Genomic DNA, 20,045 nt, shown 5'->3' on the forward strand with positions numbered 1-20,045 from the left:
ATGGTCATGAGTGAGAGGAACCGCAAAATGAAAGGTCATTGATTTAAAGTAACTGTCCATTGTTTCCAGATTTCTACGTAATATGACCTATAATTACTTACAATATGAGTGAAATTGTTTTTCTTCCAATTTTGTTTTTATTAAGTATGTTAAAAATCAGATTTTCTGTGTTGGAATGGTGTGGGCATACCGCAACAAAAGAATGGTGTGGGCGTATACAAGTCATTAAACACATTCATGCGAGTAGACCACTGATAGGACAGCTCATCCTCCTCTAGACCGCTGACATCATGCTCTATGAGGAAATAGCAAGCATTTTGTAAACAGTCTGTTTGTGATACAAGTTTGAGGTGGTGTGTTTTTTCTCCTATTTATGCTTTGGCCACAAATACTAATATAGGATGAGTCAACAACATTACTTGGGTATGAGTTAACAGAATATGCATTTTTAAAAGTGAGGTTTTTACTGGACAGTTACTTTAAGACAAACATCTGGTAATGGACATTGTATTAATGAAGAGTAAAAACACATAAATCACATTTTCAGATATATGTGCACTGTATGTAAACATTTAATTTCACCTTTAAATACTTTCTTTTAATTTTAAGCAGACAACATTTTGTAAAAAATAAAATAATAATATTTAACTTTTGCCAAAAATCACCTCCATTTCTCTTGGCTCCTGGTTGAGCGCTCACAGTCCAATCAGATTGTGCTACAGAGGTACATTTAGTCACTACCCATATTAAGGCGTAGTTATACATTTACTCTGTAGTAGTCCCCTGTTAAACAGCATTGCACAGCATTGCTTTCGATCCCATATGATTTACAAAAACACACTTACTCGGACATAGCCATAGTACACTTTGGCCACGCCACTATTGTTGCTTTATTTCCCACCATCACCACTCCTATATTGAAACAGGCCATTCAAAGTCTCCTTGGCAGCGAGTGCACAACAGTTTGTTACCTTTTCCCTATTTCACTTTGCCGTAGGAACTGAATGTTTTTAGCACTGTCCGCTAACTCCGGGTATAGCTCGATGGAAAGTACGTAGTACCCATCGTACCCCTGCACTTTCCCGTTGCTCAGAAGCTGCCTCTTCTCTCCCTCTGTCCATGGGCGGCCTCCCTCCTCACCGTTGCTCACCTTCTGCTGTTCGTTGGCCCACGCACTCACTAACGCCCTCTGGCGGGCCAACTCAAGCACACGGGCTTTTTCCTCATCCAACGTGGAGCCGTAGCGCACGTGCAGCGCTAGTGGCCCCCGACCCAACTCCACGTCTGCGAAGCGGCGCGTCCGGCTGTCCATGACCATGGTAGACTGGGACACGCTGACGTTGACCCCATTCTCCAGGGTCTTATGGCCGCTGGTGAGGCGCAGCGCAGCCAGGTCACCGTCGGGCAGGCCAGGCTTGACAAAGTAGTGAGTGTCGCGGCCTTCCACGGTGAAGTGCAGGTTTTCCAGGTAGAAGGCGTTGTTGAGGACAGTGGCCACCTTGATGCAGTCCTCGTTGGCCACGTTGAGCGAGTGAGTGTGGGCAGTGCCCTTGTAGATGGCGAACATGACAGCCCTCCCGATAGGGGACTGGGCGGCTGAAAACCAGAACCAGGGCTTCTCACCTCGGCGGCCTCGGACCGCATAGACCTCCGGCAGCCGCTCAAACGACAGGAGGGCATGCGCCTGTCTGGTAACTTCCTGCTGGACCCCAGAGATGGACTGTAAAGAGAGTGCAGTGAAACGTTAACATCTGAGCGTGGCAGAACCTCACACTGCAGTCCATTCATGAGCAGAAGCAGGCTTCAAAGACTTTTCATGTGCCTGCAAGATAATTGTATTACCAGGCAGTGGGATAAAGCTAAAACAAGGTAAAATACCAGTGGGGATTTTTTTATATCAAGATTAACATGCAATTCATGACAGCGTAATATTCATTGAATAAACATTCATAACGATTGTGTTAACAATGATTGTGTTAACAAGTGGAAATGTCACGTATGTAGTGCTTAAAAATGTCTGTATGCATTGCTTATAAATTTGTAAGTATGATTATATTTGTGTTATGAATGTTTAATGCAAGGAAAACTATAACACTGTCTTGGACAGCAGAAAAAGTTATTAATTGGATACAACAAATGAAAAGTTTGAGATAAGTTATTTGTTACTCTTCCATATTACAGTTTTTCCCAGTTGTTTACACACTAAAACTGGCCCATGAGGCACAATGACCCAAAACTGTAACTAATTTAGCAGAACCATACACCAAATCTGCAATACTATTAACACGTTTTGCTTTACACTCAGAATGCAATTCTATAACAAACCTTTGGCAAAACATAACACACAATTCTCTACTTTGGCACAACCTTCACAACTAAAACCTATTGTGTGCGAATGAAAAGCAACACTGTTCAACAAGCTAAGCTCAATTACCAATTGATCACTTTCACTGTTCACATGTGCAAACACTATTTGCGTAAGTGTTCACTTTGCAATCAGACCTTTGGTATGGATAAAAAGGCTACAAGTGAGTACTCCTGTGTTTGGAGAACAAAGGAAGCAAACTTGGCAGAGAGAGGTAGAGATAGAGGTGGAGGTGGTGGTAGAGGTGGAGGTGGTGGTAGAGGTGGAGGTGGAGGTGAAGGAAGACTAAGAACAAGGAGAGTTAACCCCTGATGAAATTCGGGAGACTGTGGTGGACCATGTGGTCAACCATTGTTTGACCTTAAGAGGGGCAGAGAGTGCAGCCCAATCTGAGACGCTTCACCGTAGCATCCATCATTCGGACGTTCCAAAATGAGAATAGGTATGTCCTGCAGACACTTGACAATAGTACAACATAAAGCACAGTAAAGACTGTAGATTCCAATACATACTGTAAGGGGAAACAAAGTAAAAGTTTCAAGTTTTTCTGTACAGTGAATTTGGAAAGGATTTAGACCACTTGACTTTTTCCACATTTTGTTACATTACAGCCTTATTCTAAAATGTATTAAATCGTTTTTTTCCCCTCATCAAGCAAAAACAGGTTTTTAGAAATGTTTGCAAATGTATTAGAAACTGAAATATCACATTTACATAAGTATTAAGACCCTTTACTCAGTACTTTGTTGAAGCACCTTTGGTAGCGATTACAGCCTCGAGTCTTCTTGGGTATGACGCTACAAGCTTGGCACACCTGTATTTGGGGAGTTTCTCCCATTCTTCTCTGCAGATCCTCTCAAGCTCTGTCAGGTTGGATGGGAAGCGTCGCTGCACAGCCATTTCCAGGTCTCTCCAGAGATGTTCGATTGGGTTCAATTCCGGGCTCTGGCTGGGCCACTCAAGAACATTCGGAGACTTGTCCCGAAGCCACTTCTGCGTTGTCTTGGCTGTATGCTTAGGGTCATTGTCCTGTTGAAAGGTGAACCCTCGCCCCAGTCTGAGGTCCTGAGCGCTCTGGAGCAGGTTTTCATCAATGATCTCTCTGTACTTTGCTCTGTTCATCTTTCCCTCGATCGTGACTAGTCTCCCAGTCGCTGAAAAACATCCCCACAGCATGATGCTGCCACCACGATGCTTCCTCCAGATGTGACGCTTTACGTTCAGGCCAAAGAGTTCAATCTTGGTTTCATCAGACCAGATAATCTTGTTTCTCATGGTCTGAGAGTCCTTTAGGTGCCTTTTGGCAAACTCCAAGCGAGCTGTCATGTGCCTTTTACTGAGGAGTGGCTTCCGTCTGGCAAATCTACCATAAAGGCCTGATTGGTGGAGTGCTGCAGAGATGGTTGTCCTTCTGGAAGGTTCTCCCATCTCCACAGAGGAACTCTGGAGCTCTGTCAAAGTGACCATCGGGTTCTTGGTCACCTCCCTGACCAAGGCTCTTCTCCCCCGATTGCTCAGTTTGGCCGGGCGGCCAGCTCTAGGAAGAGTCTTGGTGGTTCCAAACTTCTTCCATTTAATAATGACAGATGCCACTGTGTTCTTGGAGACCTTCAATGCTGCAGAAATGTTTTGGTACCCTTCCCCAGATCTGTGCCTCAACACAGTCTCTGAGCTCTACGGACAATTCCTTCGACCTCATGGCTTGGTTTTTGCTCTGACATGCACTGTCAACTGTGGGACCTTATAAAGACAGGTGTGTGCCTTTCCAAATCATGACCAATCAATTGAATTTACCACAATCAAGTTGTAGAAAAATATCAAGGATGGAAACAGGATGCACCTGAGCTCAATTTTGAGTCTCATAGCAAAGGATCTGAATACTTATGTAAATAAGGTATTTCTGTTTTTTATTTATAATACATTTCCCCAAAACAATAAAAACCTGTTTTTGCTTTGTCCTTATTGGGTATTATGTTTAGATTGATGAGGATTTTGTAAATGTAATACATTTTAGAATAAGGCTGTAACGTAACAAAATGTGGAAAAAGTGAAGGGGTCTGAATACTTTCCGAATGCACTGTATGTATGAAATTGGGAGCTATACTACTTTGTAACATGTTTATCTTGTATGCTGTATTACTGTACACTTTACTGTACTGTATGCTATTTGTTTTTGTAGAACTGAAAGACGACCACCACGTGGTGGTAGAACGTGTCTATTTACAGACGAACAGGAGCCTGCCATTGTGCACATGATAGTTAAAAATAATGCCATAAGACTGAGGGAAATCCAACAACTAATTATTGAAAACCCTGCCATCTTCCATAACATCAGAGTGAGCTTATCAACCGGATCCTTAAGAAACACCATCTCCGGATGAAAATAATCTACAGAGTCCCATTTGAAAGGAATTCCCAGAGAGTGAATAATAAAATGGTACGAATATGTGCAAGTAAGTTATGTACTAGTACTACACTCTTGAAACAGAGATTATACAGCAATTACAGTATTTACTGTCATTTCAGAGAATCATGGATTTGGATGCAAGTCCCATCCCCCAGGAACTCATGTTCATAGATGAGTCTGGGTTCAATTAAGTGAAGACGAGGAGGAGAGGAAGGAACATCATTGGTCAACGCGCCATCACTGAGGTACCTGGCCAGCGTGAAGGAAATGTCATCATATGTGCAGCTATGAGCCACAATGGGGTCCTCCATCGCCATGCCACCCTTGGACCATACAGCACTCCCCATCTCCTTAATATCCTGAACACCTTACATTAAAATGTTTTTCAGCCAGAGCACCAGGTGATCCTGAGCAGCAAATGTATGTTCTAATTTGGGAAAAAGTAGAGTTTCCGTCAGGCTACTCAAGTCTGCAACTGGTTTCATGACCATCCCAGGTTTACAATTCTATATCTCCCACCATATTCCCAATTTCTCAACCCAATTGAGGACTTGTTTTCAGCATGGTGGTGGAAGGTGTATGATCGCAAACCCCATGAACGTATTGCCCTTCTCCAGGCAATGATGGAGGCCTGTGGTGACATTCCAGCAGAGTCCTGTCAGGGGTGGATGCGTCATGCTAGAAGATATTTCTCCCGCTGTCTGGCCAAGAAGAATATCGCCTGTGATGTTGATGAAAGTCTGTGGCCGGACCAAAACAACAGACATTACTGATTTTTTATTCGCAATGGAGTATTTGTTTGTTGACTTAAGATTGAGTTTTTACTGTATTTTGATAGTTTCTTTATCTATTCTGTACATTTGATCTAACATTCAGTACAGTAGTACAAATAGGCCTATTTTTCTTCCTTTGCAAATGCAAAATATGTTTTGTTAAAAACCTACCCAAACAAGAAACCGTGGATAGATGGCAGCATTCGCACAAAACTGAAAGCGCGAACCACCGCATTTAACCATGGCAAGGTGACAGGGAATATGGCAGAATACAAAACAGTGTAGTTATTCCCTCCGTAACGCAATCAAACAGGCAAAACGTCAGTACAGAGACAAAGTGGAGTCGCAATTCAACGGCTCAGACATGAGACATATGTGGCAGGATCTACAGACAATCACAGATTACAAAGGAAAAACTAGCCACGTCGCGGACACCGACGTCTTGCTCCCAGACAAGCTAAACACCTTCTTTGCTCGGTTTGAGGATAACGACGTGGCCCGCTCCCAAGGACTGTGGGCTCTCGTTCTCCGTGGCCGACGTGAGTAAGACATTTAAGCGTGTTAACACTCGCAAGGCTGCCGGCCCAGACGGCATCCCAAGCCACGTCCTCAGAGCATGAGCAGACCAGCTGGCTGGAGTGTTTCCAGACATATTCAATCTCTCCCCATCCCAGTCTGCTGTCCCCACTTGCTTCAATATGTCCACCATTGTTCCTGTACTCAAGAAAGCAAAGGTAACTGAACTAAATTACTATCGCCCCATAGCACTGTCTTCTGTCATCATGAAGTGCTTTGAGAGGCTATCACCTCTACTTTACCTTCCACCCTAGACCCATTTCAATTTGTATACCGCCCCAATAGATCCACAGACAATGCAATCGCCATCGCACTGCACACTGCCCTATCCCATCTGGACAAGAGGAATACCTATGTAAGAATGCTGTTCATTGACTTTAGCTCAGCCTTCAACACCATAGTACCCTCCAGGCTCATCATTAAGCTCGGGGACCTGGGTCTGAACCCCGCCTTGTGCAACTGGGTCCTGGACTTCCTGACGGGCCGCCCCCAGGTGGTGAAGGTAGGAAACAACACCTCCACTTCGATGATCCTCAACACAGGGGCCCCACAAGGGTAAGGTGCTCAGACCCCTCCTGTACTCCCTGTTCACCCATGACTGCGTGGCCATGCACGCCTCCAACTCATTCATCAAGCTTGCAGACGACACAACAGTAGTAGGCCTGATTACCAACAATGACGAGACAGCCTACAGGGAGGAGGTGAGGTGAAATGGTCCACCCACACAGACAGTGTGGTGAAGAACGTGCAACAGCACCTCTTCAACCTCAGGAGGGAGAAGAAATTCAGCTTGGCCCCTAAGACCCTCACAAACTTTTACAGATGCACAATTGATGGCATCCTGTCGGGCTGTATAACCACCTGGTACCGCAACTGCACCAAACGCAACCACAAGGCTCTCCAGAGGGTGGTGCGGTCTGCCCAATGCATCACCAGGGGCACACTGCCTGCCCTCCAGGACACCTACAGCACCCTATGACATAGGAAGGCCAAAAATATAATCAAGGACATCAACCACCCAAGCCACGGCCTGTACACCCCGCTACCATCCAGAAAGCGAGGACAGTAAAGGTGCATCAAAGCTGGGACCAAGAGACTGAGGCCTCAAGGCCATCAGACTGTTAAATAGCCATCACTAGCCAGCTACCACCCGGTTACTCAACCCTGCACTTTAGAGGCTACTGCTCTATATACATAGTCATGGAATCACTGGTCACATTAATAATGTTTACATACTGCTTTACTCATTTCATATGTATATACTGTATTCTATTCTACTGTATTTTAGTCAATGCCACTCCGACATTGCTCTTCCTAATATTTATATATTTCTTAATTCCATTCCTTTACTTTTAGATTTGTGTGTATTGTTGTGAATTGTTAGATACTACTGCACTGTTGGAGCTAGGAACACAAGCATTTCGCTACATCCGCAATAACATCTGCTAAATATGTGTATGTGACCAATAAAATAAAATGTGATATATATTTACTGTATGTTTGCATTTCTACTGTATGTGTGCTTACAGTATGCTGTTTAAAATGTATTGAGTCACGTTGAAATCTAAAAATAAAAATGTTGCATTGGGTGTGACTTTCTGGTTTGAGTACACACAAACAATATACAGTATAACAACAACATCTTAGTCTTTACACTGAAATAGGTTCTGATAGTAATTTTGAATATATCACATTAGTGTGATCTCGGTTGTCACAAAGTTAGATTCATTTGATTTGCGTGTGTCTCATTTGTATGCAGAGTTTCATTTTGAGCAGGGAGTACATGATTTTGATTACTGCGTTTATTTTGCAAGATGTCTGTGGGGTTTGGGGAAATTGGCTAACTGTTTTGTGTTTTGAGTTTTGAGTACCTGAGATGTTGTTTCAGCAAACGTGTGTTAACAATTGGGAAAAACTGTAATCAAAGAACAAATGTAAATGCAATTTTTTACTTGTTCCTATGCAAAAGCTGTCCAATTAAATGGGATGCTATGGGCTAACCAGCATTCCAATTAAAAACATGGGGCTACAGAACAAAATATACATTTAATAGAAAGCAACTGTAGAGCAGAAGCGATTACATGCTTCTTTTCACCCAGGAATTTTGTTTGTTTGTCAAAGTGCTTGATATTGAGCCAGCAAACAACTATGGTATTTTAGATCACCCTGCTTACTTTACATTTACCTAATATATGGATTGCAAATAGCATGACAATAACTGAGATTTTGAAATAATGTCAGATATGAAACCAACCGGTAGATCGTCCCAAAGCTGGCTCTTCTTCAGTTCATAGGAGGGGTGGGTCAGGTCAAACTTTGGGACTGGGAAGCCAGGAATGGTGTTGTGTAGATGGAACCCAAAGGTCACTAGCCAGCTATTCACATCTACATGGGACAAATAAGAGCAGAGTCATAATAAATATTTCATGGCATGGTTATGTCAAGGTAGAAAATATGGTAATGTTTTATAATATAAGTCATTTGTGTCTTAGTTATCATTAATAAGCTCGAATTACATGCATGAACAAAGTATGTATAAACATTTCAACTTTTGAATAACATGTATACACTACGTGCACATTGAATGAATATGAATATTAGTAATAATAATAATAATGAATAATAATATGAACATGAATATTAGTAAGTAAAATAAAAGTGACAATAAATATCCTACCTGCCACATATTCTCTCACTTCATGTACTTTGCTGATGGGGTTGTTGTTTCTGAACATATAGAGATTAAAAGGACCTGGCTCTTTCCCCACTCGTTTCCATGTGCTGATGTCAGGCACAGTCCACCTGCCGGGCATAATGTCATAGTCCCTCTCTCCAAAATGCAACAATTTGGTCAGCGGGTCATAGAGTCCCCCGTGGAACCCCAGCACCAGTTGAAATTCTGGGTTGGAGTCAAAGTAGATCTCCCCGTACGCTGTGTACTGGACCTGCTTGATCAGGAGGCCGTTGCTGGTGAATACGGCAAGAGGGGTTCCGGTGTTGTCACAGGCGATGTAGTACTCCTCTCCGCTGCTGATCTCCTGGGCAAACAGGTGGCCCTGCAGGTCATAGTAGAGTGAGGTGATCTCCGAGCTGGAGTGATTGTAAACGTGGGTGATTCTGCTGGGGTAGCTCAGGTCCGCGTAGAAGTATTGCAGGTGCTGCCCTAGGCTGGTCTTGGTGGACACCCTTCGTCCCAGGCCGTCGTAGCGGTACTGGATGGTCCAGCCATTGCTCTTGCTGTAGGCGCGGGCCAGGAGGCCTTTGGAGTTGTACTCAAAGATCTCAGAACCTCGCTGGCGGAGGAAGCCATCCTCGTCCATGCGGTACTGTATGTCTCCCAGGCGGGTGATGCGGTCGCGGAGATCGTAGCGCAGGGGGATTAGGCGGGCGCCGTTACCTGGGTTCAGTAGGTGGAGGTTGCCGTTCAGGTCGTAGGTGTAGCGCCACATGACCTTGTCATTGAGGTAGACTGTCTGGAGCTGGCCATCCACGTCATACTCATAGCCGTACTTGGTGGTGTTGGCAAATGGTCCGATCTTGATCTCCCTCTTGGTACATCGTCCCACGTCGTCGTACTGGAAAGTGATCCAGTACATGAGCGATCGGAAGATCTCGTACTGGATCTCCTTGATCCGTCCGTGTGCGTCAAAGTGCTTTGTGTAGGTCATAATGGCCGTGGAAATTATCTGGTTGATGTCATAGTAGATGACGCCGAACTTGCCGAACTGCTCGACTTTGCCGGAGATATCGTCGAACTGGTAGAGGTCGATGGGCAGCGGGGTCTCGTTGATGACACCCTGCACGCTAGTAATGCGTAGGCTGCTGTCATAGGTGTAGTCGAAGCGGGCGTTAACCATGCCGTCCTCGCTGAAGCGGAAGATCTGCCGGTCCACCAAGGGGCCCACTTGACGATAGCGGATCGAACAGATAAAGCCCTCGCTCTGCAGGTTGACCGTCTTTAGCACGCCCGCCATCTCGTCATAGGTGAAGCTGACCCGTGTGATGTCGTACAGGACTTCGGCAAGCTTGTTCTGTCGCCGATACTTGTAGAGGACCTGGCGGCCGGTGCCCAAGTGTGCCACTCGCTGGAGGAGGCTGTCCTCGCTGTAGTCCACAGCGACAGAGGCATTGCTGTCGGGCGGGTGAAAGAGGTTGCGGTAGTAGCCCACCGAGCGGACCGTCTGCATGGTGTAGCGTGCCACACTGGGCATGGTGACTGCAGATAGCCGATCCTGAGAGTCAAAGTCGAAGATGTACTGACGCTGGCTGTGGAGCAGGAGAACCATTGACTAGAGGAAAGATGAGGGAAGGGAGAACAACATTATTTACAGTACTTTAAATATTAATTTTTATACGGTCCATAAATGCTATGTTTTATTAATACAAATAATGATACATACACCACCAGCTCACTAAATAGCCTAAACAATTGCATCAGACATTCACACGTTTATTTCTGGCTCCTTAAATCCTTGCAGACTCAGAGTTAACTCATATGCACTTTGGATGCTAGAAGTGCTTTCAGTGGGCTGCCACCCTTCCTGTGAAAATGCCATGCCCAGTCAACCGTTGTCACACTGCGTGTCCTTGAGCTCCCAAGGCTTTCAGTGTGCCCCATGTTTCTCTGTTGACACAGCCTATCCCGGTCACGCGATGAGCTCAAGGAGGGTGAGGAAATCTCTGCATGGTTTTGCATGAGGAAAAGTCCTTGCAGCCGAGTCCTGCAGTAAGTGATCTCACTTATTTTAAGTTCTGCGAGGAGTTATGTTCTTAGGGAAGTTTGCGAGGTGTTAACATAATGAACAGCTGTAATGTGGGCAAGTACATTATGTGTGGATGTGTGTGTGTGAGAGATTTAAAAGTTCTGCTTAAGCAAGGTGTGTGTGGCATCGATTTTAATATACAATTACTTTGACCATCAAAAGTACTCAATTTGTGTTTGTGCATTGATCGACCAGTGGAGAACCAAAGCATTTTATAGAGTCGCTTCAACCCTCACCTTGTCCAGATAGGTGTAACTCCACCTCTTCCCGTCAGCAAACACTCTGGACACGAGGCGTCCCTGACTGTCATACTCCAACCGCTCCGTGGTCGGCCCCCTCTGGAGGGCATTGATCTGCCCATTGCTGGTCCGGCTGACGTTCACGGGCAGCAGCTTACTGCTGGGCACCCACAGCACAGGGTGGCCAGCGCCGTCATAGATAATCTTCAGCAGGAACTTCCTGTGGTCGTCGTATATCTTCTCCGTCCTCAGCGTACGGTCATAATCAACCGACAGAATGTTCCGGCCGTTCACCTGTTAGTTGGTAATATGTGTATTGGATCAAAGCCCAGACAAAACAAAAACAAACAGAGAGTGCACTTACTGTTTTGTCTGGCTGCCTGTTAAAATGGCATTTAGTGTGATTGCCACTCTTTGGCATTCAGTGTGAGGAGATGAACAGCTCCTTCAATGGCTTCATTAAACTCTGGCATTTGCTCAGCAAGTCTTAAATCCCCCCTCCCTAAATTTAGTAGGGACAAAATTGCTGTTAACCCTTTACACTCAAGGGAATTGGCCTATATGGATAGGGGTACATTTTAAATGTTTCTTACAGAAGAAATGCATTACCATAGCAGCAATTGAAAGGGAACAGTTTGGAGATTAGCTGTAAATAATGAGACCAAACTTGAGGTCACAACAGTTCACCTGACAAGACTGAATCCAAACATTACACTGTTGATTGTATGTGCATTTTACATTTACTTTACTTTTCACAGCATTTGTTGATAACGAAATCTGAAAATACTCTGGATATATTCAGTAACATGATAAGAATATTCCTAGAAAATGTGGGGTAGGTGTAACATAAGGCCAAAAACATCACAAGGGTTTAAGTGAAAGGACTAACTGGTGTCGCCAAGTGACCACACACACCTCTCCAATGTGTGCACATTTCCTAAGTAATTGTAAAGCACTTTTATGACTCAAAGAAGAGACTTCAACTATAAGGTGCTTTTTGAGCTCTCCTAGCTGTGCCGTTGAGGAACTAGAGCAAGCACACTTGTATTTGTTTTGTTTGGAACACAACCCTGCATCCCCACCAATTACTGTTGCTCTTTTTTGCAATCCAAAAACGGTCCATTATAAATCGCAATCTTGGTCAGGTGGGCATCATTTGAAGGCCTGTTCTATTGCCAACATGACTAGCTAAGTTATAAAATACAATATTAAAGTGTTAGGCTTGCAATTCAGGGAAACAGATCAGAATTTTGGTGAGCATACAAAGGAGTCATGAGTGCCTTCAGGAACGTGTGCCGCTGCAAATTTTCTTCACAATAGACAAACATAGGCTCATTCTGTTTCAGAATAACCCAGGGTATGACACCATGTCATCTTGTAACTGTACATCAAACAGTGATCATAAACGTTGACACTGTTAATGACATGAGCTTTATGATATGGAAATGTGAAGTGCACATTTGGACAGGTGTTTGGCTTGAACGTATGACATCAAAGCGGTACTTATTACAATCCTTAACGTCTCATCTTTCAAAATATGTAGAGTCCTCTTACTATACAGCATTTCCCTCACTCAGACAACAAAACATTTGCAAAAGTTGCCCAATTAGCGGAAGGGAATGGGGCAACTTCTTGTCGCGCAAGGTGCTCAAGTTCAAAAGGGCTGTCAGTCAAAACCCATACAGCGCTGTGAAGGACAGAGTCAGAGCTCTGACGTCATGTATATCATGTTACTGTACAGCCACTGCGGTTCCAATTTAGGCATTTATCAGTGCCCAAATCTTGATGCTGCCAGGGAGTTAAGTGTCACAGTTAATATAAATGACTGAACACCAATATGTCTTGGAAATAAGTGAAACTCTCTGAATAAAACAGTGAAACTCACCCTTAGCTTGCGCCCAAAAACGATGACTTTGCCCCTGGCCTGCTCCTTGCGGAAGCGCCACTCAACCAGATTCTGCCCACTCTCCCCTGGCAAACTCATGTTACGCCGTGCCACTGTGGGGTTGGCAGTGCCCGCCAGGATGTGGGGCTCTGTCTGGTAGTGGGTGTCCATTCCATTGGCATAGGTGATTCTCAGAGAGTTATCATAGCCCACCTGATAACTGCTTCTACATTGATCTGAAAATATAAAAAGTTTTTGATAATTGATAACATTGTACTAAGTACTGTGATTATAAATTATTGTTGTGGATATTCAGGGAAATATTGCCTATGTCATGTTAGATAACAATAACACTACCTTCCAATACAAAAACAGATGAACATTAGAAAAGGACTATAGAACTACAATAAACGGAAGAATTCACTAAATAGCTTGAAACAAAATACAAAACGTTAAGATACAAGGTTTCTGCTCATCTCACACACTGAAGGAGTAATAATTTACACTGTCTTCTGTCAAACCGTTCACCCATAATGATACATGACTTAAGCTTAATCAACATTGCTCTGAGACCCCAGCAACAATGACAAATAACCCCCTTTAAAATGGCAGCCTGAACTGTTTGTCTATCAGCAACACAGAGGAGGAGATGTGTGGATTAAGGCGTCAGCATGCTTCAGTTTGGCTGGCGGCTAGCCGAAGTCGGCTAGGCGAACCAAACGAGTGTGCTCGCATACTCCCTTGAAAGACCTTTGGTTGAAAAACGAGCAAAAAGTGGCAATAGTACCGTTTGTCCATTTTGAGACGCCGTAGCCAGTATACACTTCCTCAAAATAGTCCGAATTAATCTAAGATAACTCAAGAAATCTATCATTACTTTTGACGTTTTTGCCGAATAAATCCTAGTCGAGCAATTTTACGTCTAACTAAGATGTTTGGTGCAGTATTTCTCAATGAAAAAATTTACATAAAACGAGTAGTCTCTCGTTGAATGACAACAAAGACTTTATTGAAGAATTCCTACTGACCAATCACCGATGAAGGGGCGTAGACTTCGGCTTGCCTCCAGAAAAATGTTATGTGCCTGAACAGAACAAAAAATTCATGGTGTAGCCGGAGGACAGCTAGTTTCTGTCCTCCTCTGGGTACATTGACTTCAATACAAAACCTAGGAGGCTCATGGTTCAGTGCTAAACTGCTTGCTGTACACTGTATTGCATGATTGCAGCGGGTTTAGTAACACGTTAGTCCTAGTAGCTACAGTGCATTTGGAAAGTATTCAGACCCTGTTACTTTTTCCACATTTTGTTATATTACAGCCTTATTCTAAAATGGATTAAATAAATACAAATCCTCATTAATCTACACACAATACCCCATAATGACAAAGCGAAAACATTTTAATTTTAATTTTAGCAAGTGTATTAAAAATAAAAAACAGAAATAACTTATTTACATAAGTATTCAGACCCTTTGCTATGAGACTCGAAATTGAGCTCAGGTGCATCCTGTTTCCATTGATCATCCTTGAGATGTTTTTACAACTTGATTGTAGTCCACCTGTGGTAAATTCAATTGATTGGACATGATTTGGAAAGGCATACACCTGTCTATATAAGGTCCCTCAGTTGACAGTGCATGTCAGAGCAAAAACCAAGCCATGAGGTCGAAGGAATTGTCCGTAGAGCTCTGAGACAGGATTGTGTTGAGGCACAGATCTGGGGAAGGGTACCAAACAATTTCTGTAGCATTGAAGGTCCCCAAGAACACAGTGGCCTCCATCATTCTTAAATGGAAGAAGTTTGAGAACCACCAAGACTCTTCCTAGAGCTGGCCACCCGGCCAAACTGAGCAATCGGGGGAGAAGGGCCTTGGTCAGGGAGTTGACCAAGAACCATATGGTCACTCTGACAGAGCTCTAGAGTTAATCTGTGGAGATGGGAGAAACTTCCAGAAGGACAACCATCTCTGCAGCACTCCACCAATCAGGCCTGTATGGTAGATTGGCCAGACGGAAGCCACGCCTCAGTAAAAGGCACATGACAGCTCGCTTGGAGTTTGCCAAAAGGCACCTAAGACTCTCAGGCCATCAGAAACAAGATTCTCTGGTCTGATGAAACCAAAATTGAACTCTCTGGCCTGAATGCCAAGCGTCCCGTCTGGAGGAAACCTGGCAGCATCCCTACGGTAAAGTATGGTGGTGGCAGCATCATGCTGTGGGGATGCTTTTCAGCAGCAGGGACTGGGAGACTAGTCAGGATCGAGGCAAAGCTGAACGGAGCAAAGTAAAGAGAGATACTTTATGAAAACCTGCTCCAGAGTGCTCTAGACCTCAGACTGGGGCGAAGGTTCACCTTCCAACAGGACAACGACCCTAAGCACACAGCCAAGACAACGCAGGAGTGGATTCGGGACAAGTCTCTGAATGTCTTTGAGTGGCCCAGCAAGAGCCCGTACTTGAACCCGATCGAACATCTCTGGAGACACCTGAAAATAGCTGTGCAGCAATGCTCCCCATCCAACCTGACAGAGCTTGAGAGGATCACTAGAGAAGAATGGGAGAAACTCCCAAAATACAGGTGTGCCAAGCTTGTTACGTCATACCCAAGATAACTTGATGCTGTAATCGCTGCCAAAGGTCCTTCAACCAAGTACTGAGAAAAGGGTCTGAATACTTATGTAAATGTGATATCAGTTTTTTATTTGTAATACATTTGCAAAAGTTGATAAAATCCTGTTTTTGCTTCGTCATTATGGGGTATTGTGTGTAGATTGATGAGGAAAAAAACAATTTAATCAATTTTAGAATAAGGCTGTAACGTAACAAAATGTGGAAAAAGTCAAGGGGTCTGAATACTTTCCGAAGGTACTGTATGTTGACTACGATGATAGCTAATATGGTGACAATGATGTAGGCTGTGTGTAGTGGTTAGCGGTTATGGTATGAAGGTTTGGCTTGGAAAGGTTTTATCGCCTGGTCACAGACAGCTGTTGTGTTGCCCACTGAAGTCCACAAGCTAAGGGAAAAGGTGAGAGGAGGAGAGCGTATAGATGCGAGAAGGAGTTATACAGCGAGCAAAGTGATCATACTGTTTTTATGTGGCTTCTATGAAAGTGAACTGTGTTTGCGGGTGATCAGGGGTGTATTCATTCCGCCGATTCTGTTGATAAACACTTCTTAACTGGAAGCAAACGGAACGAAACGGGAATAAACATACCTGAATTTGTCCAATAGAAACACTCGTCTGCAACTGTTTGGACTAATGATTACACCCTAGATCTGCTAGATGCAGGCAAGAGTGTGCAAGGCGGTATTGATTACTCAAATTTTTCTCTCGACCTGTGCATAGGCACAATTAGAGTATCACGTAGTAGCCTAAACCTATCGATGTTACATTGAGCTGGGTGAATGGAATCTGAATGTCAGTCATCCAATATGCTGTAATAGAAATATTGCCATGCTCATGAAAACAAAACTGTCCTCCCTAATCTTAAACGGCATCTACCGCCACTGATATGCACAAACTCTACCGAACTGTTTCGGCTGGGAAGTATGGGGACGCCTTTACCCTGAGCCAGTGTATAGAAGGCACGGATGGTGGAGGTATTGGTGGTAATACTAATTTCCTCTTCAGTCAAGGAGCTCTCAATGTCCACAGTCAAGGCCCTGTAGATGTCGGTGTACAAGTTTTTCACTGTTCCGGTGGGGAATGTCACGTTCATTATCCTGCCTTCGCTGTCATAGCTGAAAGATAGAGAGAGAACTTTATGTAAAGGTGATCATTGTGATTCATGAATTCTTTCATCGATGCATGGTGTCATTTTGTCGAGCATATCTAGCCAACAACCTCACACACAGTCACCACATGGTCTCTTTTCACGTAACTTGGTAGAATAACATTTAAAAGGATCAAAATATGACACTGTAGGCAAACTTCCGAGTGTGTGTCAATGTGAAGGAAGTCACTGACTGCCACCAAATTAAAATCAAACCTGAATATACTGTACATTCATTGTAAGTGCAAAGCAGCAACTTACCTTATGATCAAGTATTTATCTAGTCAGGCTCTCATCACCCTAAAAAGTGAAGGTCTACTCTGACATTGGAGAAATCAGTCCCTCCTACTTCTGTATACTCACTCGTAGAATGTGGTCCAGCCGATTTCTGAGGTTTTTGTAGCCAGCAGGCCAGTGTTACCATGGTAGGTGAGTAGCACCAGTTCCTGGCCCTGAGCTGTCAAGGTCTTTAGCCCACCGTTGGTCCCCATGATCAGCCAGATGACCTGGTTGTCGGGGGCGACTATGCGCACGGGCATGCGGTTGGGGTCGCGGCGGATCCTCAGGGTGTTCCCATTGCTATCGGTCACAGCGGTAACGTCGTTCTCCATGCTGTAGCTGAAAGTGTACTTAAAGTCACCCGTCAGGAGGCTGGAGGTGTGTTGGTGGGTACCGTTGGCGTCAAAGACATACACTTCCTGGGCATCAGGTGACGCCACTTCAAAGGTGTTGGTGCTAGAGGTCAACACAGGCCCGTTTCTACCAACAGCACGGATGCGGATGTTGCCCAGGTCTGCCACGTACAGGGTGCCATCGGGCGCCACGACCAGAGAGGATGGGGCGTTGAGACGGGCGTCTTTGGCGTAGCCCTCGCCGGTCTGGTAACAGTCGCAGTTGACGTCGTTCTTACAATCACAGTCGGAGGGCGACCCTGCCAGATGGGTTATTTCACCGTCGACAGATATCGTTCGGATTCGGCTAAGCTTCCGTTCGTCAGTTTCGGCGACGAAGATGGCGCCATAGTAGGAAACGGCGATAGCAACAGCGGACTCCAGGGGCGTCAGCGCAGCCCTTTGACCTCCGGCTTCCCCGCGGTCCATCCCGGCCAACGGGCAGTGGATGGGCCGGCCCGCTGCAATGCTGACCTGGCCGTTCTCAGTGATTCGTAAGACCACATTGTTGTCCAGGATGTACAGGGAGTTATCCATGGGGCTGACCGCTAGGTCGGTGGGCCACTCCAGGAGCACCTGCAGATAGGGACATTGTTATAGGCACCACAGAGATGTGGCATTAAGACATTACTTTCTCTCAGATATGTGACATTGAGACATGACTTTCTCACAGAGATGTGGTATTGAGTCTCCTGAAATTATGTTGTCTGATCATCATCAATGTGACATTGGCAACATTGTCCCATTATAAATGTCCACATTCTCCTAAATATTTCAGGGTGACATCAGCATTGTCAAAAACGGTGGGAAAACACATACTTAATCATCATTTCCAGACAGTGATTAATAACAAGCCATTTTGCCCTCAAGGCTGCACACAACTCATTATTGTCTGTCTCTGTGCCATTCATTAAGCCTGCCAGTCTGCCTTCTTATGGGACAATATGCCTCAGGTTACTATAATCTAGTCAAAAAGATATGTGTTGTGTTGTAACATTGAACTGTCTTAATTAACTTAAGACATGTTTAATTCTTGTCTGATGGTTTCAAGCCTCCCTTAGGGTACTGATAACAGACATGGAAATGCTGTCTGGTATGTCCCCTTGGAGTAAAGGGCAGAGGTAAGGGACCCCAATCCAAGTTGCGTTTGACTCTTGACCCCAATCCACACCTGAAACGTCCTCTCCGGACACCATAAATATATGGTGTGTAATGGAGGCCCACCATTCCATTTTAATATGATAAAAGCTTTTCTTCATTTTTATTTTCTTCATTATTAATTTGCACCACATCAGAGATTGTATGTAATGGAAGGGGATAGAGGGGAAATGGATATTAATGTTTGAGAGGAGAGCCAAAGTTATATTGAGTAAGTGTCTTGCCCTCATAAGACGCTAACTTAGTGTCTTCTGACAAAGCACTATGTTCATGCTGTTAAGGGCAGATTTTAGAGACTCATTCTTTTGCATATGTGGAAAGTTGTTAGATAGACAAGTGTTGAAATGTCATGCTGTTTGGTAGGAATGACCCCCTCAAAAATGCAGCTGCTGACTACACAAACTTCCATCACCTGATTCAACTAATCAAGGGCTTGGTGTTATTTGACTGTATGAATCCGATGTGCTAGTGTGCTGCAACACAAATATGCAGTCCTGTGGGTCCCTGAGGAACAGATAAGGACACACTGCTCTAGATACCAAACAATAAGCCTCAGCAACTTGAGAGTGCATAGGGGTCTTTTAAACAACAATATAATGCCTCCTAATGACTTTCCTTCCCCTGAAATAACCATATTATTTAACTGTGCAAGTACTTTCATTATCAGTTTCTGTGAGTGTTGCAGGGAAAAATGCTTGATGTTGCTGCAACAATTCTAACATTATGCATGGTATGCAATAATTTTGTCCAAATTGTCACGGAAATGCGCTGATGGGGGGAAAAGTTTGTTGACGTGTGGCTTGATTGAACCATTTTATGCGGTAAAAGTGGTGATTGGTTAAAATTGCGAGCTATCTTTTTGTAGTGCGGTTTTCAGACACTTTTATACACTAATACTGCAGAGGTTTTCCTATTTTATGCAGTAGTAGTACAATGATTGGTCAAATTTGCAAGCCCTCGAATATGCAAGGTATTGTTGATTTTGCTAAACAAATTGCGATCGCAGAATCCAGGAGGGACTGCATTATGTAACACTCCAAAGACTGAGTGACTCATAGATGGACATGGAGAGTACCACAGGGTGGCGCTGTGAGGTGAGCCCTATGGGACCTGACTTGAGGACAGAACAGGCTTGAGGGAGGCCTGACTGGTACTCTGACAGCCACCTGATTGATTTCCATGCTGATGTCACAGGTCAGGGGGCGTGCCGACGTCAGGTCGTTGGAGCCCAGGAGGGTGGATATGATGCCGTTTTGGTCCACTTTCCGGATCGTGGTGCCGTCCACAAAGTATATCAGTCCATTCTTGTCCACAGCGATACCTGTCGAGGCAAAGGGGGGAAAGGGGGAATAAAAGAAATGCATAAGTGATAACAGATAGATAGACGTGTCAGACATGGGAGTTGTTTGGTTTTCTCTGCTTGCATGACTC

At 44.4% G+C, this 20,045-nt stretch overlaps 1 protein-coding gene across 2 annotated transcripts in view; it reads right to left on the reverse strand.

Annotated features, from left to right (window-relative positions):
- Positions 1-366: 366 nt before the first annotated feature.
- The window catches only part of LOC121534572 (teneurin-3), a 190,822-nt gene continuing 171,143 nt past the window's right edge, over positions 367-20,045 (reverse strand). For both annotated transcript variants that reach the window (XM_041841165.2, XM_041841149.2), the window contains 8 exons: positions 19,781-19,935; positions 17,149-18,032; positions 16,578-16,753; positions 13,009-13,244; positions 11,121-11,417; positions 8,799-10,410; positions 8,376-8,506; positions 367-1,720 (listed from right to left, as the gene is read on the reverse strand). In XM_041841165.2, the coding sequence (XP_041697099.2) occupies positions 968-1,720; positions 8,376-8,506; positions 8,799-10,410; positions 11,121-11,417; positions 13,009-13,244; positions 16,578-16,753; positions 17,149-18,032; positions 19,781-19,935 (4,244 nt within the window). In that variant the 3' untranslated portion in view covers positions 367-967. The remainder of the gene's footprint in view (positions 1,721-8,375; positions 8,507-8,798; positions 10,411-11,120; positions 11,418-13,008; positions 13,245-16,577; positions 16,754-17,148; positions 18,033-19,780; positions 19,936-20,045) is intronic.

The sequence above is a fragment of the Coregonus clupeaformis genome, chromosome 2 (genome assembly GCF_020615455.1).
Source record: "Coregonus clupeaformis isolate EN_2021a chromosome 2, ASM2061545v1, whole genome shotgun sequence".
Lineage (NCBI taxonomy): Eukaryota > Metazoa > Chordata > Actinopteri > Salmoniformes > Salmonidae > Coregonus > Coregonus clupeaformis.